The following is a 27,692-nucleotide window of genomic DNA, read 5'->3' as shown; positions in this document are numbered from 1 at the left end:
AAAGACCTCCCTGGGATGCAGTAGGCAAACCACACCACATCCAATCCTTTTTATTTTTAATTCTTGCTTTTGAGCTGCTTGAACTGTGCCATCACTGAGATATCCAGCTGTAGCTGCTGGGTTTCCCCACTGCCAGCAGTGGGAATGAGTCTCAAATCAGAAGCAGGTTTCTGTGTGGAGCTGCCACGCTGTCCCCCTGTTCCCAGGATGACTTGGCAGACACTGCTTTGCTGCTCAGCCTTTGCTGCACCTCCTGGTAGCTCCTCCTTCCCACCTCAGCGGTGGGTGATGGCAGCTTTCTGAAAGAGCAACTTCCCTTTTCATAGGGATAGGAAGTGAAGCTTGTTTAGCAAAGAGAGGTCAGGCACCCCAGAGCACTGGGGTTAAATACACGATTTTTAGGTGTATTTTATTTTATTTAATTGTTAAATACACAATTTTTACGATGGTATGGTGAAGATTTTTTTTATTGTAAAAATTTAGGGGTTTTAAGTTGTTAGTTTGTTATGAGCTTATATAATTGTGAGGTGTAACAAATGTGTTTAGTTATTATAGATTATGATAGGAACAGGTATTAGATGTAACTAATTACGAATTTCACAGTGTGAGCGTTTATTAGTTTTAAAAATTGTTTTACAAGGTTCTTACTTTGCAAGGCTGTTTTGTTTTGCAACAGAGCACTCTCCTCCAAGTGCTGAGCCTCTGCCCTAAAGCTCAAAGCACTCCATTAACCTGGCACTGTCCTCTTCTTCCCCAGCCCCAAACCTGAGCAACTCCAACTCCATCCCCTGCCCTTGGCTGGAGGAGAATTGGGAAGGGAAAATGCAAATTAGTAAAGGAGAAGTTTGATAAATTGTCAAGGCTTCCCCATTTCTGTGTCTGTAAGAGCAGGAACACCTGGCTGAGGCTGGCTGGGCTGAGTGTCCTGGGTGTCTTCAGAGGCACCCAGGTTTGGAGGGTGCCAGGAAATGGTGCCAGGCTCTGCTCAGTGGTGCCCAGCACAGGATGAGGAGCAGTGGCCATAAACTAACCTCAAGAAGTTCCACCTCAACCGTGAGGAGGAAATTCTTTAAATTGAGTATGTCATGGACTGGAACAGCTATCTGGGGGGGGCATGAAATTCTCTTTCTGGGAGACATTCCAAACCCACCTGAAGGTGTTTCTGTGTCACCTGCTCCAGGTGATCCTGCCTTGGCAAGAGGTTTGGACTGGGTCATCTCCACAGGTCTGTTCCAATCCCAAATTATTCTGTGATTCTGCGATTCTGTGATTCTGCGATTCTGAGATTCTGGGATTCTGAGATTCTGGGATTCTGAGATTCTGTGATTCTGGGATTCTGGGATTCTGAGATTCTGGGATTCTGGGATTCTGAGATTCTGTGATTCTGGGATTCTGGGATTCTGAGATTCTGTGATTCTGAGATTCTGGGATTCTGGGATTCTGAGATTCTGGGCTTCTGGAATTCTGGACTTCTGTGCTGACCCTTCAGGGCAAAGGGCACGGTGTGACCCCCAAGGACTTGCAGACCCCTGTGCATGGTCCAAACAGCCTTGCAGCCCTCCATGGGGTTGTGTTCCTTCGTCAGGAGCAGAGTTGCAGAGCCAAGGCTCTGAAATGTTTCCAGAGGAGCACCAGGCACGTGCACCCTGCAGCAGCCACCCCCACCTCACACATCATCGTGTCCTCAGCCACCCTCTTGTTGTCTTTGTGTCTTGTGGCTCATAAAGGTCTCCTGCCATGACCTCAGCTCAGATCTGCCCCGTGAAGCCTTTCCTCCTGTAAACAACATCACCAGCGTGGGGGTGACCTTTAGCTCGTGCATCACACCCTGCAGATGTCACCTCGTGTTTGTCCTGCTCACAGTGAGGTCATCCCAGCCTCGAGCTGGACCAAGAATCCCCTTCCCTCCTGCTGCCACTCACAACACAAAAATGTCGTCATATAATCACCCACAGAGGTTTATGTGGTGATTTTGGGGCCTCATGTCTGCAACAGCTTAAGAAAACACACTGAAAACACCACAAAGGAGGCAGCTCGTCACACACCCGCCATGGGAAGCCTCTGTAGAAACAAATCCTGCTTCTTATACAACATTCATCTCCCAGGACTCTCCCAATTGAGAGTTTTAGTCTCTCAATTGAGCATGCTGAGGCAAAATGAGAAAGGTACTTCCTCACAGCCACCCACAAGTCCCTGACCAGGTCGTCATTCGTTAGACCACGCTGCTATGGTTGAGTAGGTTCATAGAGGGATGGGGCTGGCTGGAACAAGATGTGTTTCGTCAGAAGATGGTCTTTTTTTAGTCACAGAAAGGAAAGATCATTGCAAAGCCAGTTTGGTGGGTTGTTGCCTAAAATCTGGTGGTTTGCATAGTGGAAGCACAATCCATTCAGAGTCATTTTCGCTGTTTTTAATGACAGCTGTTAATAGCCTGTGGCGTTTGCTGGGGTTTGTGTCTTGATTCTCTTTGTGTTTCTCGCCTTCCTCATTGCTGTTTTCATTGGCCAGGTTGTCAGGGAAGTGCAACTCCCACCCCCTCCCAGGTGATCATTTTTATATTCAAAATAGAGCAAGGAATCCTTAGGGGGGGAGAAAAGAGTCAGTTCTGACACAAAGACCTGATTAAAAAAAGAAAGCCCATTAAAAGCATTTGCAAAACCAGGCTGCTCCTGAGATCCAGGGGTGTAAAGCAGCCAGTCCCATGGATGGTGTGGGTATGGTGGGAGCCAGAGGCCTCTAAAAGAACAATTTGGGAAGGGCCTTCAGCCCCATGGAGCATCTGTCATGGGTCCGGCCGGCGGCTCGTGCGTCCTCGGAACGTGTCCCCCGGAGCAGCAGCGTGGGAAGCAGGCAAGTTGGCAACACCCCACTCCCATCCACATCCCCCTGAGGGTGGGGAGAAGCCCAGCAGGTTTTTCTCTGTCTTCATCCACTCTCCCATCCCTCATTGTCCTATTTCCTTTCCCCACAATCTGCGGGTTGAAGAGATGATGGAGGCACTTGCCAGCGACTGCTGGATCACACTGAGGGATGCTTTGTAGGGATGCTGTTTACTGAGAAAGGAGGGGAGGATCAAGAAGTGCCAGCTCTGCACATCTGGCTCTCCCAGCCTCCCCAGAGCCCGGAGGGGAAGAGAGGATTTACCTGTGGGGAAGGCTGGTGGGAGTTGGACACAGCTGTGATGAGTAGGGAAGTGCTCTGGCATCCCATAGCTATTCCTGACATGCAGTTGGTGGTGTTCAGGTGGGGAATTGGAGATGTGTATCTTTTCCTAGAGCCCTTTGTCTCAGCTGAGGGTGGTGGGAGGGAACATCATTCCCCCTGAGACCAATCCAAGGAATAGAATTCCTGAGCACCAGCCTGCCACCAGGTTCATTTCTCCTTTTGGTCCTAGAAAATGCTGTCTTGTTCCTAGGAAAAGTCATCCTGTGGGATGCAGGGCCTCCAGAAAGGGCCTTTCCCAGGGCAGAAATGTAGATGGCCACATCCCATCCATCTCCTCATATTCCCAGGGCTGGGAGGGCCAGGATCTCCCACATCCCTACAGATCCCTGTGTTGTGCCCTCCAAGCACTAAGAGCATCAGGAATTCTGCCCAAGGGACCGTGGTCTTGCCCACTACCACAGGATTTGGATGTCACACAGGGGTGGTCTGCAGAGGGGATTTCTCCCTGCTGTGCCCCAGCTCGCCCAGGACCCACTCACAACTTGGCCCACGTCCACATTGGGCAGAGAGCCGAGCATCCATCAAGTTCCAGTGGGATAAAAAGCTCAATGTAAGCAGCCATTTTTCCTCCAGACAGATGTTTTGATTAGGGAATGACCACTCTGGCAGCAGGAGGCTGTTTTCTACTCCTGGAGTGAGCAAGAAGCTTTTATTATCTTCTTCTCTTTATTTTTTTTTTTAATTCCCTGTCAAAAGAACTTTCTGCATCTGCTTAAACTCAAGGTCCTGGAAATCTGTGTGCTCCCACACCCCCCAGCCTCACACAGCCTTGTCCCATGGAGTGTCCCAGCTCTTAAGAAAGGCCTGGAACAGATGGATTTTCTGCTTGGGTCTTCTGCTTGGGCCAGGTCCACCTGCAAGGCATGGCCTAAGAAAAATGGTAGATTTAGGACAGCTATAAATTGTAATAGAAATATAAGCTGAAAGGGAAAGCTGGTTTGGATTGCAGCAGGAGATCTTAAAATAAGCCAAAGATCTTCAGTCTCATTCATCAGATGTGTACTCCTCACTTTGGGATAAATCACAGGACTACAAAGCTCATGGATTTGTTTTCTGTCTGTTCTGGGCTGGCCAGAAACAGATATTTCCAAGACAATTTGGCCACACTGGCTGTGCTGGAGGCTGGGACCTGGACTGGGTCTGAGTCAGGGAGGTGGGATGCTCTGGAGTGGGGAAGGAGGAGGATGGGGCCAGGAGAAGGAGGCACCTAAAGCCACTCTGGGGTTCTTCAGGTGTGAGAGGTTTTGTGATGGACCAGCACCAACATCAGCACCTCACCTCAGAGGCAGAGCCCAGCTGCTCCTGAGGGTTCTTCAGCTTCCCTCAAGGACCTTTAACATGGACCAGAGCATTTGAGAGAGTCCTCAATGCACAAATACAACTTGGCATATTTGTCCATCAAAGATCAGGACTGGAATGGGTCTGAACATTGCCAGTAGGATATTCCCAGTTCTCCAGCAAGGATGCAACATGCAAACCCAACATGAACCACAATGCTTCTTGCTCTGGGCTCTCCAGCTCTTCAGGTGGATGTCCTTCAGTGCTGGAATCATGGAATCATGGAATCATGGAATCATGGAATCATGGAATCATGGAATGGTTTGGATTGCAAGAGACCTTAAAGCCATGGGCAGGGACACCTTGCACTGGACCAGGTTGCTCCAAGCCTCATGCAACCCAGCCTTGAACACTTGCAGGGATGGGGCAGCCAGAGTTTGGCCACTGTGTCACAGAGGGTGGTGGCCATAGCCTCCACCTTCTGCCTCTGAGAAAGACCTTGTGCATGGTTTCAGTGCTCTTTACAGCACAGTGTATTGGTTTGGAGTTGTCTTCTTACCTCCTCTTAGCAACAAACCCACAAATTATTTCAAAATATGAGCTAAAAAGAACTTGACCAAAACCCAGCAGAAGTAGGAAAGAGTCACAGCAAAAAAACACTTCAGTAGCAAATTTTCCTTCTTATTTAAGGAGCTGATCCACCAAGATACTCCATAATTCTTCCATTTTGTGTCTTGCAAAGAAATCCAAGGGTGCCAGGTCAGGAAATGTTTTGAAGAACTATTTTATTGACGGAAGAGAGAATTGAATGCATCTGTGATGTGCCGAGAACTGGAGGAAATTTTTTTTTACTGAACTTTTTCACTCCTCGCTGATGCAAAAATGCAAATCTGGAATACTTAAATTATTGCATCTGAAGCGAATTGATTTCAGCAATTCTTTCTTGACAGGGGATGACTTGCAAAGAGAAATTCAGCATTTTAAACCCTTCATAATAGGCTAGATCTGCATTTTCAAAGTGATTTTTTTAGGGTTTTTGAACCCATTTCCTTTTTAAAAATGTATTCTTAAAAAAAGATGTTCTTAAGTTTTAAAATGAATTGAAATATCTGATCTCAGTGAAATATGGAAACACTTTGTAGCACCCACCCAAGAATCTGGATGGAAAAGGGGCTCATTTTGTGATTTCAGTAGGCTTAGGGGGTTTTTTTTTGGAGCTGCCCCCAGAGTGAAACTCTATTGGCTTGCTTGGGTCTTAACCTCTTTTTCCATGGCAGTTTCATGGGGTTGAGGCAAATGGTGAGCCAAGACTTCTGCTTTTCTGCTCGATTTGGTCTTGTTTCCTTTCCTGTACCCACCCATGCAATCCCAGGGCTGTCTGTCAGTGCCATCCCCATCCCTGTTGCAGAAAGTGGTGCATTCATGTCAGAAATGACTTTGGGTCTCTTTTGCCTTGGTAGAGGAAAGCAGCCAATGGCAGGAGGTGGTGCAGAGCTGCTCATTGAAACAATGAGATGGGCAAAGGTTTGAAATGACAGAACCTGTGGCAATGGAATGAAACTGAGTCCAAGGAGGTTTAGGTTGGATATTAGGAAAATGTTCTTCCCCCAGAGGGTGTTTGGGCACTGAACAGCTCCCCAGGGAATGGTCAAAGCCCCAGGGCTGCCAGAGCTCCAGGAGTGTTTGGAAAACTCTCTCAGGGATGCACAGGGTGGGATTGTTGGGGTGTCTGTGCAGGGCCAGGATCTGCACTCCATGATCCTTGAGGGTTCCTTCCAACTTAAGACATTCTGTGATTCTATGATCTTCAGAACAGCTCCCTTTGACATCCCTGCTGGAACATTTGCCCTTTCACCCGTCTCTCTCCAGCCAAAATGCCACCTCAGCTGCCCCTCTGAAGGTTGCTAAAATTAAGTTTTGTCATCCCCCAGTGTGGGCACCCAGCACGTTTTAGAGGTTCTGCCCACACATCCGGTGTTCCTGGGACCTGCATGCCTGTCCCACGAATTCAGGGCTGGGTGCACCACCAAGCTCATTGTCCTAGTTCCTAGTGGCTTTTTCAGCTTGGCCCTTCCAGGAATGTGTCAGTGTCAAATATTTTTTACGCAAAACTTACCAGCAGCTAAGCTGGACTCATGAAATCATAGATTTTCCTGATTTGGAAGTGACTTGTAAGGATCATGGAGTCCAACTCCTCGACCTGCACAGGACCACCCTAAGAATGTCACATTTTGTTTCTAAAACTCTTTTTGCTAGATTATTTTATGCATATAGAATAATAAAATCCCAGAATGATTTGGGTTGGAAAGGACCTTAAAGCTCATCTCATTCCACCCCCTGCCTCACCATCCTCACAGGGAAGAATTTCTGTATATCAAACCTAAATTTCCCCTCTTTCAGTTCAAACCCATTACTCCTTGTTCTATCACTACATTCCCTGGTGAAGATGGATATGGAAAAAACTTTGTGATGCCTTAAAACTTTTTTTTTTCTGCTTTGATTTTTGGTCATTTAAAAAAAACTTGTTTTAAAATTTGGGGGTTTGAGGAAACAAGTTTTCCGGCTCTCAGTTATTTTAAATATAAACCGGCATTTTTAGATGTGAGAAACTATAAATTCACAAAAGGAAATTTCCATGCTTTTCGGAGTTATTGTGTTCTTCCCAGTACTCCTTTCCACTGGAAAAAAAAACCAAACCCAAACAAAACAGGGTAGATCTACTCTGAGTGGCTTTTCTCATTCGTTTTTCTTGTGAAGATAATTTTAAAAAGCATTAATCAGAAGCGGAAACGTGTTGGGACAGCGTACATTCAACTAAGACTTTTGGTTTTTTTTTTAAGAAATTGCTTTTTAACAAATGAAGGCTCCACCAGATGTGGACTGGGATTTCATGGTCGTGGTCCCCACTCCTCTCAAACCCTGCCAGAGGAGCTGGGATGGCCTCAGACCTCTGGTGGGACTTGCTGGGGTTGATGTTCCTCCAGGCTTTCCCCATTTTTCTCTACCAGTGCATCACTGGTGGTCACAGTAGGTGAAAGGAGATTCTTGGCCAGGTGGGAGATGTAGGACACAGTGATGATTATGATTAGATTTATCACTAATACAATAAATATTGCCAATAAATGCCTAAATAACAGCTCCATCAGCTATTGCAATAGTTATATTGTCACCAGGTTGTAGTTTCTCCTCTTGAGTCATGAGATTCAGTGAGACTCCTCACTTTCTGAACTGCTCAGAGAAGTCTTGGTGTGGCTCAGTTCTCTCAATCTCAGATTTGGTCAACAGCCTGTGACTAAAGGATTACAATACAAGCAGGTTCAGCTAGAAATGTGCAGATTTTCGGTCTTTGGCCTTGCAGAATTCACTGCTGCAAAGCACCTATCGAGCTACTTTAGGATGTATCTCTGTATTTGACCAGGTCTGAGTGCTTTTACTCACCCACACAAAAGTGAATATTCCCTGTCTTTGGGTTGGATGTCCTGCAGGTGTTCCTGCCAGGGTGAAGTCTCATCCAGAAGCTGCCTTTCATCTTTGAAGACCAGTTGGTCCAACAGCATTTTATACCCTTTTGCAGGCCCCAAAGTCATCACAAACTTCTTCTTTTCCTTTTGTTTTTTCTTCTTTTTCTTCTCTTTCTTCTCTTTCTTCTTTCTTCTTTCTTCTTTCTTCTTTCTTCTTTCTTCTTTCTTCTTTCTTCTTTCTTCTTTCTTCTTTCTTCTTTCTTCTTTCTTCTTTCTTCTTTCTTCTTTCTTCTTTTTCTTCTCTTCTCTTTCTTCTTTCTTCTTTCTTCTTTCTTCTTTCTTCTTTCTTTCTTCTTTCTTCTTTCTTCTTTCTTCTTTCTTCTTTCTTCTTTCTTCTTTCTTCTTTCATCTTCATCTTCTTTCTTCTTCTTCTTCTTCATCTTCTTCTTCTTCATCACCATCATCATCATCATCATCATAACAACAGTGGCAATAATAATAATAATAATAATAATAATTAATAATGTATTTGATTAATTATGTGAGCACCTGGTATTCTTATGTTAGGATGAAATGCTCTGCCTGAGATAGAGCGGAAGGGGAGAGGGAGGATGTGTGTGGGAGGATATATTTGAAGACCCAAATATCTTTCGTTGCCATCAAGCATTGAGAGCAACTGAAAACCCCAAAAGAAACATCCGTGATCCCCTAGATGGTCCATCAATCCTGCCATAAGATGGTCCTGGTGGCATGATTGGCAGTCAAAGCACATTGCTGACTTGTGCTCTGTCTCACCTTCCCCAAATATGCTGAAAATATGGATATTGTCATTATGTGTCATTTGGGAGCAGAGTATTTCAAAGATCCCAGGATTTTCCAGTGAGGCCATAACAAGGACCACAGATCGATGTCCAAACATGTCGGTGGATTTTCTGTCTTTCACAGCTGGTAATGAGTGATATCTAAAATTATCCATCATCCAGCCTTGATTTTAAATGATACCTGGCTGTTCCCTGTGTAAAAAGAAAATTCCAGCCACTCTCATGGCAAAAAACACCATTCAGAATCAGAAATCCTGGCAGAAACATGAGTGGAGGAGCAGGAAAATTTCCCCTAATAAATCATGTGCCATTGCATCACCACCAGATCTGCCAAGCAGAGCAAGCCCTGGGTGCGACCTGGAGGCTGCCAAATGAAAATGAAATTGCAGCAGGAACTGCTCTGGTTGATTTAATAGGTGAAACTCCCCCTCTGACTGTGCTGTCAGTGCCTGGAGCAGAGCTGAGGCCTGGGGACAGATGGATGGGCCATCTGTAAACTCAGGTCAAAGGAAATCTCAGAGATGGAAAAGTTCTCATTGGGGGGATAATGTATATTGGTCTATCCTGAAATACTTCACCAATTCCTTCCGTTTTTCTCTTTATCAGTGATAATAAAAAATGAGGCAGAAGGGAGAAGACATTTAAGAAAAAGAATTCTTTAAAATATTGTGATGGCTCCAGTAAAAACCTCATTTCAGAGTCCCAGATTTTGAAATATTAGATATGTGCTAGAAAGCAAAAAAAAAAAAAAAAAGTTGCTTTTACTGGAATATTTTTACTGTAAGTCTGGTTTGCTGAGAGCTTTTCTGAACACACCTCTTGGAGTCTGACTGCCATGACACAGTGCCAGACTGACATTTGGGAGGTGTCCCTGGACCTGAGGTCCCTGATCCTCCATGATCACTGCAGACCTTGAGGTATTTTGGCAAGAATAGGAGTCAATGTGTCTTTGCACAGCTATGAGTCTTCAGGATTTGGGTTTTGGGGTTTTTTGGGCATGGAGCCCACACCTTCCAATGCCTTTGGTTCAAAGCAGGGGCTGGGGCAGACTTTGGCACTGGATATTGCACTTCAGTAATGCTGGCTTCATCTGCTCCTTCATTTTTGAGGCTCCAAGCAGAGTTTGGCCATTTTGGCTACCCAGACCCATTATTATCCTTGAATTCCTGACCGGAGCCAAAATTACATTTCTAGGATGAAAGTCAAACAGTCCTCAAGCCCAGGTTTGGAAACTTTAATGTGGACCAGATGAGGATCCATGGAAAATGTTTGATTCATTTGTGTCTGGTGATCCTTGAGGTGTCCAGAAGATCTGAGACATGCCCATGGTGTAGGGAAACCTAATCCATGATTTCTGGGAGATCCACACCTTGTGAGGACCCAGAACACTTCAAAAAGTACCAGAGTACTGCAGATGGATGAGACATCTCCAAAGCAGTCATTTGTACCTCATTTTTTTTTTCCTCTGGTGACTTACAGTGTCTGTCTGAACCTCATTTGCAAAGTGTGAAACACCAGAGTCATGTGGGAACAGAAACCATGGGGTTCACAAGGTCCAAGGCAGCAGGAGGAGTGCAGACAGGATGGTTTTAGACTCTTCTCTCCACTGTCCCATCATCCTGAATTCTGATCTTCTCCAGCTTGTTCTTCATGAATGCAAAGACTGTTTTGTCCCTCGATGCCTGCTCCTTTCTCCAGGAGCAGTCTCATTAAAAAGCAATTTCTGCTCTTCCTTCCAGGATGGGGCTGTTTGGCAGCAAAAGTCAGCTGATGCCCAATGAGAAACACACTTCTGGAGGCAACCCAAGAGCAAAGGGCAAACCTCCTCCTGCCCCACCCAAGGTAAGCCTGCAGTTTTGTGTCCTTTTGGGATCCCCTATAGTTGGTGTCTGAAGTGATGCAGGCGATATTTAGAATCACAAAACGGTTTGGGTTGGAAGGAACCTTAAAGATCACCTCATTCAACTCCCTGCCATGGGCAGAGACACCTTCCTCTATCCCAGGTTGCTCCAAGCCCTGTCCAGCCTGGCCTTGGACACTTCCAGGGATACAGGGACAGCCACAGCTTCTCTGGGCAACCTAATCCTCCCAACTGATCCCTGTATTTTTTAGACAGGGGTGGGAAGGGCTCTGAGGAACCTCTGTCTATTAAAAGAAGCAAAAATACAGTGTATTGGTACTTTGAAATATCTTTTCATCAGCACTTTGCAACCCAAGCTGATGTTGCTGACTTGCAAGATGGGTCAGATTCAGGCTAAGATTCAAAGTTGCAAACCACAATGGAAACTTCACCACTCTGAGTCCTCAACGGGCTCAGTAAAGAGGGTCTGCAGCCAGTCTGTGCTGAGAATCAGAAATGCTGGGCATCTGCTGCTCCCTTTGAAATCATGCAGCCTCTGGACACAGAGCAGGAAGGAGCTGGGGCAGGATTTAGGAGACCCCAAATGACAAACTCCTCATTTAAACTTTCAAGTCCCTTCACCTCTGTTGCCATCCAGAGGACATGAAGTTGTTTTGTCTCTCCTTGCCCCTGCCAGCACGGCATCCAGCACAAGAGAAAGTCGAGGTGCAATTCTCATGTTAAAACCATCTTGAGCCCTGGGAGAGGAATTGTAAATAATTGCTTTTTATGACAGCTGGAGATGTTTTTCACTCCTTTAGTTTCATTTCTGAGTCTCCCATGGCTATTCAGTCCGGTTTTCATGACAGCAGATGTCAGATCGACCAAGAAGATGTTATTTTCCTAAATTTCATTCTCTCCAGCTCACTGGAGAGCAGCCACTATCAGTATAAATACAGTATCATTGACCACCTTCTGCCACTCATTATTTTTTGCCACAGGCACTCAGCCCTCACATGGCAGGAGAAGTCCAAATTTATTCCAGTTAAATGAGAAATGATGAGCAGCTCTCCCACCCCACACTTCTGCTCAGTTGGGGTCAAAGGGTGGTGCAGGCAGAAAACATGAGGTTTTTTTAATTCCGTGTCTGTTTTTCACTACTTTGCACATGTATAAAAATACCTGATAGTGGTCAGACACCCACTGCAGTCACTGGAAGTTGGGTGGAGACCAATTTCAAACAGCCTCAAAACAAGGTGGTTCCATCTCAGCTCATTTGGAATGATCCATGGACGATTCGCCAGTTCCAGCAGCTGGGTCAAACCAAACCAGGGACAATGTCAGCATTTTAAAAATGTGCCCAGATGAGCTGCAGCACTCTGTTGGTCTTTAATTTCACAGTCTGCAACTTCCTCCTGAGGGGCAGTGGAGGAGCAGCTCAAATCTCTGCTCTCTGTGGCCAGGGATTGGACCTGAGGAATGGCTGGAGATGCATCAGGGAGGGTTAGGGTGGATATTAGGAAAAGGTTCTTCCCCCAGAGGGTGGTTGGGCACTGAACAGCTCCCCAGGGAATGCTCAAAGCCTCAAGGCTGCCAGAGCTCCTGGAGTGTTTGGACACCTTTCTCAGGGATGCACAGGGTGGGATTGTTAGGGTGTCTGTGCAGGGCCAGGGGTTTGATCAGTAATCCTTGTGGGTTCCTTCCAACTTAGGAATGATAGAATCATTGAGTCATAGAATATCCTGAGTGGATATCCACAAGAACCATCAAATATTCTATGATTTCTGCAATTCTCTGATTAATTTGCTGTCACAGTCACTGCCTCTGTTTTTTGAGCTTAACCTCAAGCAAAAGATACTCCATGAGCCTTGGGACAATCACGGCAGACAATATCTCTGTTTTTCTGCTTGAAGTAAAACTGTGATTGCCATTTCTCAGTTGGACCATTCATATCTCACCCCTTGTTAATCCGAAATCTGGCGTCAGTGAGCAGGGGTTGGATGCACCAGGCTCCAAGTGAGTGGGCAGCAGATTTATGCTTTACCTCAGAGGCAAGCCAAGGGTTATTCCAGCTTTCTGTTAAGGCAGCTACGAACACCTCATGGCAAAAACATGCTAAAGCCATCACAACACATGAGGAGCCAGACACAGGGGCTGCTGAGTGGCTGCAGTGGTCTCTGGGCCAGACTCCCACTCGTCTGTGAAGGTGAAATCAGTTCTTCCTGAAACACAGCAGAGTAATAAATACCTCCTTTTTTCCTTTCTATTTCTATCGCAGGGGAGACAAGTTGTCAACAACCCTCATCTAAACCAAACCTCTGCACAAGGTAAGATTTTTTTTTCTTTGCCTCCCCGTGGGGTTTTGCAGGGTAGTGGTCCCCAAATGAGAAGGAGCCATCACATCACATCACATCACAGGCGTGTGGTTTCCATATCTGCAGCAGTGCCAGGCAGGGGTTTTATCAGAGTGTTTCAGAAAAACTCAGTTTACATCGCCAAGTGTTTGCAGCTGCCAATTTTCCCCTGCTCATCAAAGAAATTGAGAGGGAAAAGCACTCCTTCTCCTTTGGAACCAGGTGATCTCTAAGGTCACTTCTGATTCTGTGATTCCAGGATTGGTGGAACAAAGGGAGATCTGAGCATTGAGCTGTGTGAGATTTCTCTGCCCAGTCCACAGCATGAGAAGTCATGGATGTTTTATGCAGCCAGCTGAAAAATTCAGAGGAAATAGCAGGCATCAGAGAGGCTACAAAGAGAAGGAGAAGAAAGGAAAGAGCATAAAATAAGAATACACAGAGCCCCTGCCTGGAGACGGGCTGTTGGCTTCATCCACCTCTGCAATTATCTGTGGGTCACAGATGGTGTTTGGAGATTATTGTCTTTTAGCAGGGAGATCTCTGCTCCTCTGCCCAGCCTGCAGCAGCAGCTCGTGTGTGCTTCTGTCAGAGTTCTGCAGATTAAGGACAGAGAGAGATAATTGGAAGATAATTGGGGGAAAAATGGAGAAAGATTGGGAGAGGCAGTTAGCAACACATAAAGTTCTCCACGTGGATGGAAGTGTAGGATTAGGGGAGACAGGGAGTGAGGGAAGGAAAAAGGGAGGTGATGAATAAATGGGATGGGTGGAACAACACCCATCCACCCAGAGTTAGATCTTCTTAGGTCTTGTAGATGGTGATGGAGAGTCCCATGCCAGGCACAGGAAGTCCTGCAAGGCCAAAATGTTCTTCAAATTCAGCATTTGTTATGGAAATGAAATTTGTGGGAGGTGAAGTTCCTCCACTGCACGAGCTGAGGTGCGTTTCTGTGGAAATACCATTTTTCCAGAAACCACGTTTTCTCTTGGAAAATTGTTTTTGTGGCACATTTCCAAGTGGCTGTGCTCTCCTGCCTCCCCAGCTGAGCAGAGATTGAGAGTTTTTTATCACAGGATTTTTATCACAGGGATTTTATCGTGAGGTTTTTATCGCAGGGATTTTCTCACTCTGGTCAGACTCACAGCAGAAATTGTGATCAGGGAGGCAGCTTTTACTTCTCCTTCATGCCTGAAGGCAGAAGTGGGAAGATGCTAAACAATGGATTAAGTACCATATTAGCTATTTTCAGCTCCCAAAACTACTTTTGTTCATTAGATTCAGTTCCATTTCTAGAGTAATATTCATATTGGCAGTCCGGGAAACTTCCTATTTTTCTCTGCCAGTGGCTGAGTTTCCCAAAATGATGGTACATCTGACTGTGTGGCAAAACACTGATAAGAACCATGCAAGATATTTGAGATACCAGAGATCTTCTCCTAAACGACAGCAATTCAAGTGAATCGAAAGAGAAACCACAAAATCCAGGCAATCACATAATGTAAAATAAAAAAAAAAATCAAAGAGATTAATTAAATCCTGTGGGAGCACTTAAAATTCAATTAGGGAAAATTATTGACTGTGGAAGTGTGGCATGTAATGTAAAATCAACCCCTTTTTTTCCTTGTTTTTAAATTTTTGTGGGTTTTTTTTCCCCTCCTTGCATTTTGAATGATTTTTTTTTCTGATCTCAAAGCAGTTGAAATTGTTTCACACTTTCCAGCTTTCACACCCCTGTCTCAGAAATCATCTATTTATTTATTTATTTATTTATTTTTAACAAAAGCCTAATTCCTCCTGATGTTATTTATCCTTATGGACATAACACAAAGGCAGGGGTGATGGGCAGACCCCAACATCTGCAAGGGGTGCAGAATTTTGGATTCCATGGGGTGCAGGTGGCATCACCAATCCTCTTTCCACTTGGGGTGGTTCTTCCACGGTCTGAGTCTCCCATTCTTTTTAACACCATTCCCTGAGCAATTACAAAATTTTTAAGGTTGGTTTTAGGTCTCTGTGGAGTCAAAATTTTAATTCTGAACCCCCAAATCCCCTGGCACAGCAAAATCCTGGCCCATGGTGGCCCCAAAGCTAACAGTCCCATGGCTACAGCTGCTGTTTGCTTGCATTGGATGGATAAGACAGAAAATAGGTAGAAAAAGCCCTGCCCTTGCCCTGCCAGCTGCTCACAGCTGGATTTCAATCCCCCTGATGGAAAGAGTTGGCATTTTAATAATCTGCTACAGCACAAGGGGTCGATCTCTCTGCGAGCTCGTTTCTTCTGATGAGGAACCACAACTTCTTCCACCTCTTCACTTGCTTTTTGCTGACCAAAATATGAATAGGGCTGAGTTTCAGGGCATGGGAGCTTAGCAGGCTCTGGAATCTGTGGTCTTTTGAGGCATCTCAATGTTAACACCAAAATTCTCGATTGTTTTTATTGTTGTTCCTTGAATGTGGTTTTGAGTTTGAAAGAAATGCTGTCAGAACCGTGGATTTGAGCTGAAGTGGGGAAAGGAAGGGTTGTTTCTACTGAAATGGCCGAATTTTCAGTGGGAAATTAAAACTTCTTGTCCAAAGTGTTTACCTTGATCTGGAGCCCATCTGAGGGGAAGTGGCTGAGGGAGCTGGGAAAGGAGCTCAGCCTGGAGAAAAGGAGGCTCAGGGGGAACCTTCTGGCTCTGCACAACTCCCTGAGAAGGGATTCTAGCCAGGTGGGGGTCAGGCTCTGCTCCCAGGGAACAGGTGAAAGGAGAGGAGGAGATGCTTCCAGCTGCACCAAGGGAAGGTTAAATTGGATATTAGGAAAAATCTCTTCACAAAAATGGTTATCAGTCTTTGGCACTGACTGCCCAGGCAGAGTCCCTATTGCTGTAGGGATTTAAAAGCCATGTGGATATGGTTCTTGGGGACATGGTGGCCTTGGCAGTGCTGGGTTAATGCTTGGACTTGATGACCTTAGAGGTCTTTTCCAAGTTTAGGATTCGGTGATTACAGCCAGCCCATGCCAGGCTGGAACAGAAAGCTGACCCCATTTCCAGCAGCAGGAACTCATAGCTCAGTGCATCCAGCTGGCCACGTGTCCTGCAAGTTGTCACTTACACCATGACAGTCCTAAAAGGACTCTAAACCAATGGATGATCCTCTGGGGCACCCTGGCACAGTCTCAGCCTGGCTTTGTGGCCATGAGACAGTTCCATTAGAGACAGGGCAGCCGTGGGAGGACTGGTTGGATCATTTCTATGGAGCCACCAAACTGGCACTCAGCCCCTGCAAACCCTGCTGCTATCAGACTTTCCTGCCAGCAGCTCTGAGCCAGGATGTGTTTGGCTCCCAATCAATATCCCTCATGGCCTGAGAGGATCAAACAGGCCAAGGCAGTGTAATCCATGTGTTTCTCATGGGGCAGCAGACTCGGAGACAGGAAGAGTCCCTTTCGTCATGAGATGGCAACTGCTGCTGGCTCAGGCAGAGAGAGCTTTTCTTCTGGCTCATTTTTAGTGTTCTCAGCGCCTGTTTTGGGATAAGAGGTGATAAAGTATTTTTTTCAGCCTACAAACCCTTTTTCTCCTTGCCGCGTTCGCTCTTTTTAATTTCATTCATTTTCACTTACGTCAGTCCCTTCAAGATCAAAACTCCATTTTCATTTTCTGCCGTACACAGCCACTGTGGGCTTGAAGATATTTACACATTTGCTCCTGTTTTGCAAAGCACCAGCGTGATCACTGCATTATTTCCCTTTCAAGAGCACCGGGAGGGTGTGTGTGGATCACAGGCTGGTCGTGGACACCTCGCAGGAGGCACATTGCCCCAAACCCTTTCATGTCAGGGCAGATGTGTGATAACAACTTTCTCGAGGAGGCAGACAGAGTTTGGGTGCATTGCTAATTCGAGATCCCTCAAGGGGAAGCCCCCAACCGTGCCAGCTATTTTCAGACTTCAAAGCATTCTCCCTCGTGACTTGATCATCCTTTCCCCATCCTGGGAGAGAGGCTCTGCTGGAACCTCTCATGGATCTCTGATTTCCTTCTCAAAAGCCTGAAGGGAGCTGCTCAGGGCTTCTCTTTCCAAAGCTGCCTTTCCTCCCACGCTGACCCTTTCTCCTCCCTAACAAATTGCCCTCGGAGCAGCAGCCAGCCTTGCACAGACACAAACCCCAAGTTGCCCCAGAGACACTGTTATCTTGCGATGACAAAGGGCCAGTCTGGCCCTCTTGCTGGTGGCATTATTTGAAAAGGTCACCCAGAGACAGTGGCTTGACAGGCTGTTTTGAAAAATGCTAATAATAGGCTGTCCATCGCTCTCGGTGCATTAATTAGGCTGAGCACAAGCTGAAGCCTTTCTGTAACACAGCTAGCTCCATTCTTCCTTTTTTTTCTTTTTTCTTTTCCTTTTCCATTTTCTTTTTCCTTTTCTTTCTCTTTTTCCATTTCCCCCTTTCATTATTATTATTATTATTACTATATTTTTATTTTAATTTTATTTTTACTTTAAATTTTAGTTTTTATTTTGTTTTTCTTTTTTTCCTTCTCCTTCTTCTCCTTCTTCTCCTTCTTGTTCTTCTTTTTCTTCTTTTCATCTTTACCTCCTCTTCCTTCTCCTTCTCCTCCTCCTCCTTTCTCTCCTCCTCCTTTTTCTTTTTCACCACTGTGCTTTGGTTTGATTTCTGTGGTCCTGTGCATGTGCTGATCCTTTTTATAAAGTTTGGTCTGCCCCAAAATAGCTGCTCTGTTCTGCTTCAGCAGCTCCAAGCCTGCAGAGCACAGAGGAAAGGTTGCACAACCTCCTCAAGAGCAGCTCTGGCACCATCTGAGTGTGCAAACCAAGAGATTCAGCTCCATCCCACAGGGATCTGCCCCAGGCTGTGTCAGAGCATCGTGGGACATGGACAAGGCTCAGAAAAAGGAGAGAAAGGGACTTTTTATATGGGCAGAGAGTGACAGGACAAGGGGCAACAGTTTTAAACTGGCAGAGGGCAGGTTTGGGTTAGATGTGAGGAAGAAATTCTTCCCTGTGAGGGTGGTGAGGCACTAGTACAGGTTAACCAGAGAAGCTGTGGCTGCCCCTGGATCCCTGGAAGTGTCCAAAGCCAGGCTGGGCAGGGCTTGGATCAGTCTGGGATAGTGGAAGGTGTCCCTGGCCATGGCAGGGGATGGGATGGGATGGGATGGGATGGGATGGGATGATCTGTAAGGTCACTTCCCACCCAAACCATTCTGTGATTCTGTGATTCATTCTGTTATCCACAAGGAATTGTGGACAAGAGACTGGATGAGTCAAGGGAGAGTTAAATCCTAGAAATGGGCTCAAATAACAGAAACTGAAATTACACTTTTTTTAAATCAAAAACCCCTCATCATTGCGAGTCAAATCCCACAGTCACCCTGGGAAATGTTGCTACTGCAGTTTTCATTTACCGCTGTGCAAAACTCAGGCTGAGCTCTGACAGGTTATTTATGACCCTTCTAATTCCACACAAACCCCTTTTTCTTGTTGACACTCCGGGTTTTGTGGATGGGAGGGGGTTCTGCAGTGTTTTAAAAATACATACACAGGAAATGCTTTGTTAAATCAGTGTTAATCCCCGAGCAGAGGTTGTGGTGAGTGAGGAAGCTGAGTTGGTGGAAAGGTTGGATTTGGGGGTGGGAGGGTGACAGAGCCCCCTGTTTAGGGGCTGAAATGTCCCACCATACACCCAGGTGTGCATCCTTCAGGGTTCAGATGGTTCCTGCAGGGAGCCATCTGGATCCAAAGGAGTTAATTCTTCTTTCAGATCCCTTGTTTGTGGTTGCACTGTACGACTTTCCTGCCTCCAGTGACCGTGACCTGGAGCTGGTCAAGGGGGAGAAACTCCAGGTCCTCTCCAAGTAAGTGACCTGCTGCCCTGAGGAAGTTCAAAGATGAGCACAGGGAGGCTGAGAAAGGGCAGACCTTGAGGTCAGCCACCACTTTGCAGCTGACCAGAGCTGAGCCTGTGCCTTGGCTTTGCTCCAGAGTGTGGCTGTGGGTCCCCTCTCCTCTCAGTGACATTTCCATGGGTCACAGGTCCTCTGGGGCTGGGCATTGTCCCTGCCTGGGTGATACTGGGACCTTCTTTGCCATCAGTGCCTCTGGATGCAGAAGTAGCATAAATAAAAACAACAAAACCCCCTCAGCTCCTGTCCTGTGTTTGTGCTGATTGTGCTTCTGCAAAGGATGTGGGTTGGGTGTAGTCAGAGGAAAGGACAGAACTGAGCCAGAGACATGTGAGGTTTCATTTCAGCTTCTCAAACTCACCACAGAAGAGGCCCAGGGCTCTTAACAGGACAGAGGTGGGTTTGGGGTCCCTAGACCCTGTAGGGCTGCTCCATCCTTGACTGCTCTGGGAGGTGACATTCCTCCAGAGGTGACATTCCTCACCCAGATGGGATGGGCTGAGACCTGTGGGACAAGGAGATGGAGAATCCCCTGTGTAGGGATTGCTTTGGGTCATGGCTGGTGCCTCAGTCAGCAGTGGGAGAGCCAAGTGGGGTGTCTGGAAGGTGAAGGAGCAAAGAGGACCCTCAGTGCCCCAGTTCAGGAGACAAAATAAACCCTGTGACCCAGATTTTCCTCCTCTCACTGAGGTGTGTAGCCAAGGTTTGGGTCTGTGGTCACCCCACATTCATGGAAAGAGTCTGTCACCTCCCCAGGTCCCTGAAACACCAACAGCCTTCAACCTGGCTTTGGTCCTGGGGAATCCAGAGGGAACTGCAGGGTGGATGAAGGAGTCCTGGTCCATCTGCACTGCTCAAACCCCACAATCCATGTCCTCAGAGCCTCAGCTTGGCACAAAACCCCCTCTGAGCACTCACATCTTTTCCTCTGCTCCCTTTGCAGCGAGGGGGACTGGTGGCTGGCAAAATCCCTGAGCACTGGGAGGAAAGGATACATCCCCAGTAACTTCGTGGCACAAGTGGACAGTTTGGAAGAGGAAAAGTAAGTGGGAAAGCTTTGGAGTGGTGAACACCAATGCAGTGCTCTGAATCTCAACAAACTTCAGGATGAGCTTTACTGGATGGCAGGAAGATGTCACTGCTGGGCTGGATGGCAGGAGGTCTTTGCTCATCCCAAATAATGCTGCCTAAAATCTCAGGACAAGTTTTTAGCATCATATTGGTGTGGAAAGGGAAAATGAGTTTTTTATTGGAAAGTGGGCAAAGATTCTTGTCCCATTGATTGTACCCACTGTGGAAAACAAGGATTTGGGGGGAACAACATGAAGGGTATGGTGACAGTGCCAGGGACAATCCTCTGGTGCCACTGGGCCACTCCACCCACACAAACAGTATCCATATATATCCATATATAAACTGGGAATCTCTGGATGGGGTGTGTTGATCCAGGTCTTGGATGTGCCAGGGACCTCACCAACAATTTAACAGGACAGACAAATGAGTGCCAATGAACAGTGCTGGTTTTTAATGAGCCCTGATGCAGCCTCCCTGCAAGGAAGGTGGAAAGAAAGACTCGAGTTAAAAGAGTTAATTTTGCCTGTAATACAAACGGCAGGGGGATTTTTTTTTCCATGAGTTATCCTCCTCTATGGCATTCAGCTCTAATGATCACTCCTGCCTGCAATCTCCTCTTGGAGGGACCCAACCATCACTGAGTTCAGCAAATATTTAGCAGCACACAGAAATGTGGCTGAGACATAAAAGCTCTTTGTATCCAAAGCTTGAACTTCTCCTGTGTATGGGATCCTGCACATCCCATCTACTCCCTGCTCTGTCTGAATTGCCAGGCTGTGAAATAAGCCCAAAGCACCAAAATCTGATGTTAATCTACCCAAAACTCTCTATTACTGCCACTTTCTGGCATATTCCACACTATTTGCTGATAAAAATAATTCTCGGTTTCACAGTGTAATGGTAAAAAATAATGAGCTAACTGAAAATAATTCCTTTTTTTGTTTTTTTTAGAGCTTTTCCTTTTCAAATGATGATTTCTCCTTTTCTCTTTCTTAGGTGGTATTTTAAAACTCTGAGCAGAAAAGATGCTGAACGGCTGCTGTTGTCTTCTGGGAACAAAGTTGGCTCTTTCCTCGTCCGGGAGAGCGAAACCACCAAAGGTGAGATCCTTGGAGCAAAGGTAACTCCTCGTTATTGCCCAGGCTTGGAAAACCTTCAGCAGGGCTCTAGGAGTGAGCTGAGGGCTTGGAGGAAAAAAATTTCCACAAGACGCTACTCAAATGTGCAGTTCTGGCTCTGGTAAGAGTGGCTCTTCCACCAGAGTTCATGGCAGAGACACAGGAACACAAATAAGCAGATTTTCCAAAACGGTTTAGGGGTTTTTCTTTTCCTTTTCTTCTCAAAGAAATGCCTCTTTTTTTTTTTCTTTTCATTTTATTGGCAAATGCAGATACTTCTACACACTCTTGAAGGAGTATTTCTTCTGTTTGCAGCAGAAACTTGGAGAATTTTGGTAAAAGTCATTTTCCCAGGGGAAACATCTTTTCCCTGACAGTCTGTAGCAAGGGGAATTCATACAAACTAGAACTTCTAGAAGGAGACTGACTGGAGCAGGATAGATGGACTTCATCCACTTTCCTTCCATATGAACATGTCTGAGCTCTGAAGAAATGATCCAGTGAGAATGGAGAGAGAGCATTGGTTACTTCTGTTGGGCAGTGGATATAGTTATTAATCATATTATTTAACCATGTAATTTCAATTTGTAGAGTCTGGGAGTTAGTTTAGGTTGTCCCATGGGAATTTCATATTGTTTCTTTCCTACTTTTTTTCTCCTTGCTTCCTCTGGACCATCATGTGCGTTTACAGCAGAGGAAATGATGGTCATGGTGGTCCCATGGTTCTGCTCTGAACCAGATCCCTCTGTTTTCCTTCCCCATGATCTGTATTTCCATTCACTTTGCACATCACCAGCAAAATCTGACCATCAGGGATGAGCACTGGGCTGAGCTAATCCCAATTAGTGACTTACACTGGGAGGTGTGGGATGTCTCAGGCACAGCAGGATGGGTTCTGCACCCTAAGAGCAGCACCTATTCCCAGCCCATCCTAAGCAAAGTCCCATTTTCCTCGTGGTTTGAGATGCAGAAACTCTGCAAATCTTCAGAGTCAACGTTTCTCAGAGCCCATGAAAGGCACATTCAGCATCCTGGGAAGATGGGAAGAGTGTGGGAAGCAGGCTGGTGGTGAAATCATCAGCGGAGCACTGTCCTTGCTGAAAATGCTGCAAATAAACAAAGTCCCCCTGAAGTCACAATCATTCCAAAAGCACACATTCCCCAGCTGTGCTGAGCCACAGGCTCCTGTATCCCAGCAGGATTTCTGCATTTCTGCTCCCAGCAGGAGGGACCTTGCTGAGCTCAGCCCCTGCAGCCAGCTGAGCTCCTGTGCTTCCTAATGGGAATGAGTGAAGGGCTGCTGAGCCATAGGAGCAGGAAATGTCCCACCCATGTCCCCAGGTGCCACATCTCCATGGCTTTTAAACCCTTCTGGGACTGGGGACTCCACCACTGCCCTGGGTGTTTTGATGGAGAAATTGTTCCATAAATTCTGTACTCTGGACTCTTTACCTGCCTGTGTCTGTGCCAGGATGTGATGCAGGACTGCAGAATGGGCAAATGTCCCTTGTGGCTGAGGAGCAAGAACTCCCTTTGTCTACCCTGGATATCATCAGGGGGAATTAGGACTCCACTTAATGATTTTCATTTGCTGCTCTTACTGGGAGCAAAAACCAGGCTGGACAGGGTTTGGAGCAACCTGGTTTAGTGGAAAGTGTCCCTGCCCATGGCAGGGAGTGGAATGGGATGAACTTTGAGATCCTTCCAACCCAAACCATTCTGTGATTCTGTGAGAGAGAATTGAATCTTCCCAGCCTTGGTGCTTTGCCTCTGCACAGCAATTCCAGAGGGCATAATAACCAGCCTGGAAAATGACAGGGAAGCTCCACCACACTCCCTGCAGCAAATTAAACTGACTTGAGGTGAAATGAAGTCATTAGCCTAACGACAAGGTAAGAATTAACACCTGCAGTAGGCAGCTGAAAGATTGGTCCTTTCACCCTTTGGAAGCTGCAGGAAAGTTTAAAGGGTTGGTGGGGTCTGGAAAGGAGATCCCGTGGGAGGAAATATTTTGGGTGCAACCACCCTGGCAAACAGGGTAGGTGTCCTCTTCCCTGCTGAATCTCAGCCCCTGACACTTCCCTGCAGACACACAAGTCATCAATTCCTGGATTTCCTTCTTCAGGGTTCTTTGGCCTCACTGCAGCTGCCTTCACATCACATTTGGCTCCTTCCTTGAGCAGGTCTTGCCCCATAAAAATCCCACACAAACCCTAAGCTGTGTTCCAGGCTTGCAAAGCAACCTCTTGGTCTTGTGGCATATGAGCCCAGCTCTTCTGGGCTGCAGCCTGGCCTGGGCAGTGTTTCAGTCTGTTTGAAATGAAAACAACATTATCATCCTTGCCAAAAATAATGGAAGTTAATAATAGTAATGGCCTTAATAGTAGTAGTAATAATAATAGTAATAATGATAATAATAATAATAATGATAATAATAATAATAATAATAATAATAATAATAATAATGATATATAGGTGTTACCATTATTGTATTCTTCTTCACAGAATCACAGAATCATTTAGGTTGAAAAAGATCTCTGAGATTATCAAGCCCAGCCTTTGGCCTTGATGTTTAATAGCATTATTTTGGAACTTAAGGGCCACATGGGTGCCAAAGAGGAGCCAGCAGAGCCATTCCTTTGCCCTTCCCTTGAGGTTTTTTTACCCCATTGAAGATGTTTCAGGGCAGTTTCTCAGTTGTTCAGCTGCAAACCAAAAGGGCTTCTCAATTTCTCTTCTGCCTGACAATTCATGGTGAAGGAAACAGAATCAGGAGAGTTTCCTCTGCTGAGAAGGAGACAACCAATCAAGCTGTATGCTTCAAATTTGAGGTTCCCTGGCTCTGCATTTAAACCACCAGGTTTTTCCATGAACTTTACACCACCAGATCTTGGAGTCTGGTCTCTGCAGGAAGGGAGTCCCCTCAAAATGATTGCTGGCACTTGGAAAAACTTTAGACTCTTCCAAACTCTGCTTGTAAAGATTTATGATGACTGCAACAGCAAATATCCACAGAGGTGGGGGTTTTTTGCTGCTTTTTATAGATGCAAATGGTTTTCAGGCACAGTGTAGGGAAAACTGCTGGTGCTGGGATGGAGAAACACCAGCCAGTGAGGATTTTAAAAAATAAACTTTCCCTCCCATACAGGATTAGGGTTTCAGAGTTGCTGTGGATGGCCCTGCTTCTTTTCATGATCCTACATGACAGACACAAACTTTTGAACATGTGTAGCCTTGCCTTTTCATTTAAAACCATCAAAAGTCAGCAGTTAATCTGCCCAGGTGACATATTAGACTTTGAGCAGCCCAGCAGGCTTGTAACAACTCACTCCAGAAATGTGATCCAGACAAAGGGAAAAAAACCACTGCTGAACTGCATTGAATCACACTGACACAGAGTGGAAGTTCTGCTCTGCAGCAGCATCTAGTGATGCTTTTGTGCACTAAAACCCAACCCCTTGGTTTAGATTCTCATGGAGGGAATGGCAGGTTGGAGTGGTTGATCACTGAGCAGCTCCTTTGAAGCCCAACAGGGACAAGATTCCAGATGGGAATCTCTAGATGTGGTTTAGCCACAGTCACAAGTTTAAGGCTGAGCAAGACAGATCTCCTGAACTGCCTTTTGTGCCTCCACAGCTGAACTACTGACCTTGGCACAAGGTTTCATAATGTTTAATTGAGAGGAAAATGGCTTTAAATGGCTTTTAACTGAAAGAGCGCAGGTCTAGATTAAATATCAGGAATAAATTCTTCCCTGTGAGGCTGGTGAGGCCCTGGCACAGGTTGCCCAGAGAAGCTGTGGCTGCCCCTGGATCCCTGGAAGTGTTCCAGGCCAGGCTGGACAGGGCCTGGAGCAACCTGGGATGGTGAAAGATGTCCCTGCCCATGCCAGGGGGTGGAACAGGATGAAATTTAAGGTCCTTTCCAACCCAAACTATTCTGATTTCATGATGCTGAGGCTGACAGAGCTCAGATGGGAATATGGAGCTGTGGAAAGACCACTCTGACCTAAGGAACATCTGATTGCTCTGTTTGGGGAGATGCTGCTGATTCCCACAGTGCTTCCATGGGGCTGTTGGGTATGACAGGCAGGTCTTACCCACTGAAGTCTGGACAGGATCAATTAATCTGTGATGAACTTTTATTCTCTCCCTTTGCTTTGGAGAGTGGGAAGTGTGTAGCTGTAAAGCCTGGGGGCTTACCTAAAACAGAAGCTAGACAAAGTTAGGAGAATAAAAAGCAGATAAATTTATTGAAGGGCCTTCAAGGTGCATTTAGGGCAGACAGAACCTTTTTGAGAGGCTACACCCAAAATGGATGCTGAGTCACAAGTTTTTCATGTTTAATAAGTTCTGACTATGTAAATATCAAGCCTTAATCCTCCAACTACAGCTTCAGGTAGTGATGTCATTACTCCAAGTTTTCTCCCCCCATTTCAACGTTGTTTACATATCTTGGGGCTCTGAGGCAGCAAAGTGTCCTTGGATCCTGAGCTTTAGAGGAATTGTTTGCCTAAAAATCCTGGGAACAGGAGATTTAGCACTCTATATGGAGTCCACAGCCACACACTAAAACTACAGATACACAAAAAATACAGAACCTAAAATCCTAAGGCATCAAGGGGAGGCAGTTAGTCCCTGATCTGGGTGCAGTTTGTCCTCACTGCTCCTCCTGTTCCTTCTCCAGATTCCTATTCCCTGTCTGTGAGAGACAGCGACTCAGTCCACGGGGATGTCATCAAACACTACAGGATTCGCTCCCTGGATGGAGGGGGTTATTACATCTCCCCCAGGATGACTTTCTCCAGCCTGCCAGAGCTCATCCATCATTACAGCCGTGAGTTGTTTGCCTTCCCTCGTGGATTTGTGTCCTGGAAGAGAGCAGGGATGGAGGGGGAAAAGGCCTGGGAGACACCACAGCTGCTCCACCCTCTCTCATGGGCCAGGTGTGCTCCTGCAAGCAGAATGCATGTCCTGGTTTCCATCCTGGGGAATTGCAAGGGTGATTCTACCCACAGCCCTAAAATCATTTTGAACATGTGTAGCCTTGCCTTTTCATTTAAAAACATCAAAAATCAGCAGTTAAAATCAGGCAGTGTCTCCCATCAGGAAAGGACAGAGGTGGATGCTGTCAGGTTATGCAGGAGGGGTACATAGGAAGCAAGGTTTGGACAAACTGGGCAGGATAATTTGCTCCTCTGTGGCTCCCTTTGAGCTTTTTCCTTTCATTGGGTCTATTTTGGGTGCCTTGATCCCCGTGGCTGAAACATTTCACAGAATCAGAGAATTATTAAGGCTGGAAAAGCCCTGCAAAACCACTGAGTCCAAGACACTGCCAAGGCCACCACTGACCCATGTCCCCAAGTGCCACATCCACATGGCTTTTTAATCCCTCCAGGGCTGGGGGCTCCACCACTTCCCTGCGTGGTTGAGGAGTTTTCCCATGGGTTGATTTTTCCTGGAATGTGTGGATGAAGGAAGTTTTTCCTGCCATCCTACTGAACTTTCCTGTGCTTTGTCCTCACCCAGAGAAAGGGGATGGGCTGTGCCAGCGCCTCACAGCTCCCTGCACATCCCTGGCTCCCCAGAGACCCTGGGCACGGGACGAGTGGGAGATCCCCAGGGAGTCCCTGAAGCTTGTGAAGAAGCTGGGCAGCGGGCAGTTCGGGGAAGTGTGGATGGGTAAGTGGAATTTCCCCCCATTTCAGGAAAGAAAGGTATAAAGAGAGGAGATGAAAAACCCTTTTTCCTTTTCTGGGAGTGGATCCTTAAGGATGAACATGTATTTATGGATACACACACAGCAGTAGCTGCAGGATCCCTGGGAAGGACTGGACAGCTCATGTTTGCACAGATCTGAGGCTGGTCAAGAATTTCACAGGGGTTGGGTGTTGAAGTGGCTATTTATGGGATATATATACACCCATTCCTCCTGGGAATCCTGGCACACCTGTGGGATTCTAAGTTACACCCAGGAGAATACTTGGGTGACATTTTCTTGCTTTTTCAGCTTACCTGTCCCACTTTATACCCCAGACCTCCATCCTTTATGCCTTCCTGCCCACTGCTAATCAGCAGCAGAGGAAGTGGGGAGAGCTCAGCTTCCTCTGCCACCCTCTTTGTGGCTGCTCTTTGACTTGGAAATCGAGATTGTGGCCAGGAGCAGGCTGAGTTCCTGTCCTGGCTGCACAGCCCTGCCTTTTGGGATGGTATTTAGATTACCTGAGAGCCCATCTGGTGGGCGACACCAGGGGTTTCACACAGAAAGGGTCTGGGAGGGTTTTGTGAGGATTTTGTGAGGATGAGCTGATTGCAGGGGTGATCCCTGATGGAACCTCATGGATTTACAGCTTTGCCATTGATGTCTAAACAGGGCTTACCTGAAAGAGAAGGCTCAACAAAGTTAGGGGAATAAAATACAGATTAATATTTCTTAAAGGCCTTTAAGGTACATTTAGGGCAGAGAGAGCTCACTCCAGAGGCTACACCCAAAATGGATAACAAGTCATGAGTTCTTCACATTCTGTAAGTTCTGTCTATTAACATAACATCCTTAATTCTCCAATTACACCTTCAGCTGATGATGTCAATTACCCCAAGCTTGCTC

The 27,692-nt window shown here is 46.2% G+C and overlaps 1 protein-coding gene across 2 annotated transcripts in view; it reads left to right on the top strand.

Annotated features, from left to right (window-relative positions):
* The window catches only part of BLK (BLK proto-oncogene, Src family tyrosine kinase), a 43,273-nt gene that overhangs the window by 7,041 nt on the left and 8,540 nt on the right, over window positions 1–27,692 (top strand). For both annotated transcript variants that reach the window (XM_085057145.1, XM_085057146.1), the window contains exons 2-8: window positions 10,525–10,627; window positions 12,904–12,952; window positions 18,753–18,846; window positions 19,838–19,936; window positions 20,965–21,068; window positions 25,773–25,922; window positions 26,615–26,767. In XM_085057145.1, coding sequence (XP_084913271.1) covers window positions 10,526–10,627; window positions 12,904–12,952; window positions 18,753–18,846; window positions 19,838–19,936; window positions 20,965–21,068; window positions 25,773–25,922; window positions 26,615–26,767 — 751 coding nt within the window. In that variant the 5' untranslated portion in view covers window position 10,525. The remainder of the gene's footprint in view (window positions 1–10,524; window positions 10,628–12,903; window positions 12,953–18,752; window positions 18,847–19,837; window positions 19,937–20,964; window positions 21,069–25,772; window positions 25,923–26,614; window positions 26,768–27,692) is intronic.

The sequence above is a fragment of the Lichenostomus cassidix genome, chromosome 3 (assembly GCF_008360975.1).
Source record: "Lichenostomus cassidix isolate B80296 chromosome 3, HeHo_3.0, whole genome shotgun sequence".
In the NCBI taxonomy this organism is placed as follows: Eukaryota; Metazoa; Chordata; class Aves; order Passeriformes; family Meliphagidae; genus Lichenostomus; species Lichenostomus cassidix.
The sequence above is the reverse complement of the archived record's forward strand: the minus strand, read 5'-3'. Positions and strand labels throughout refer to the sequence as shown.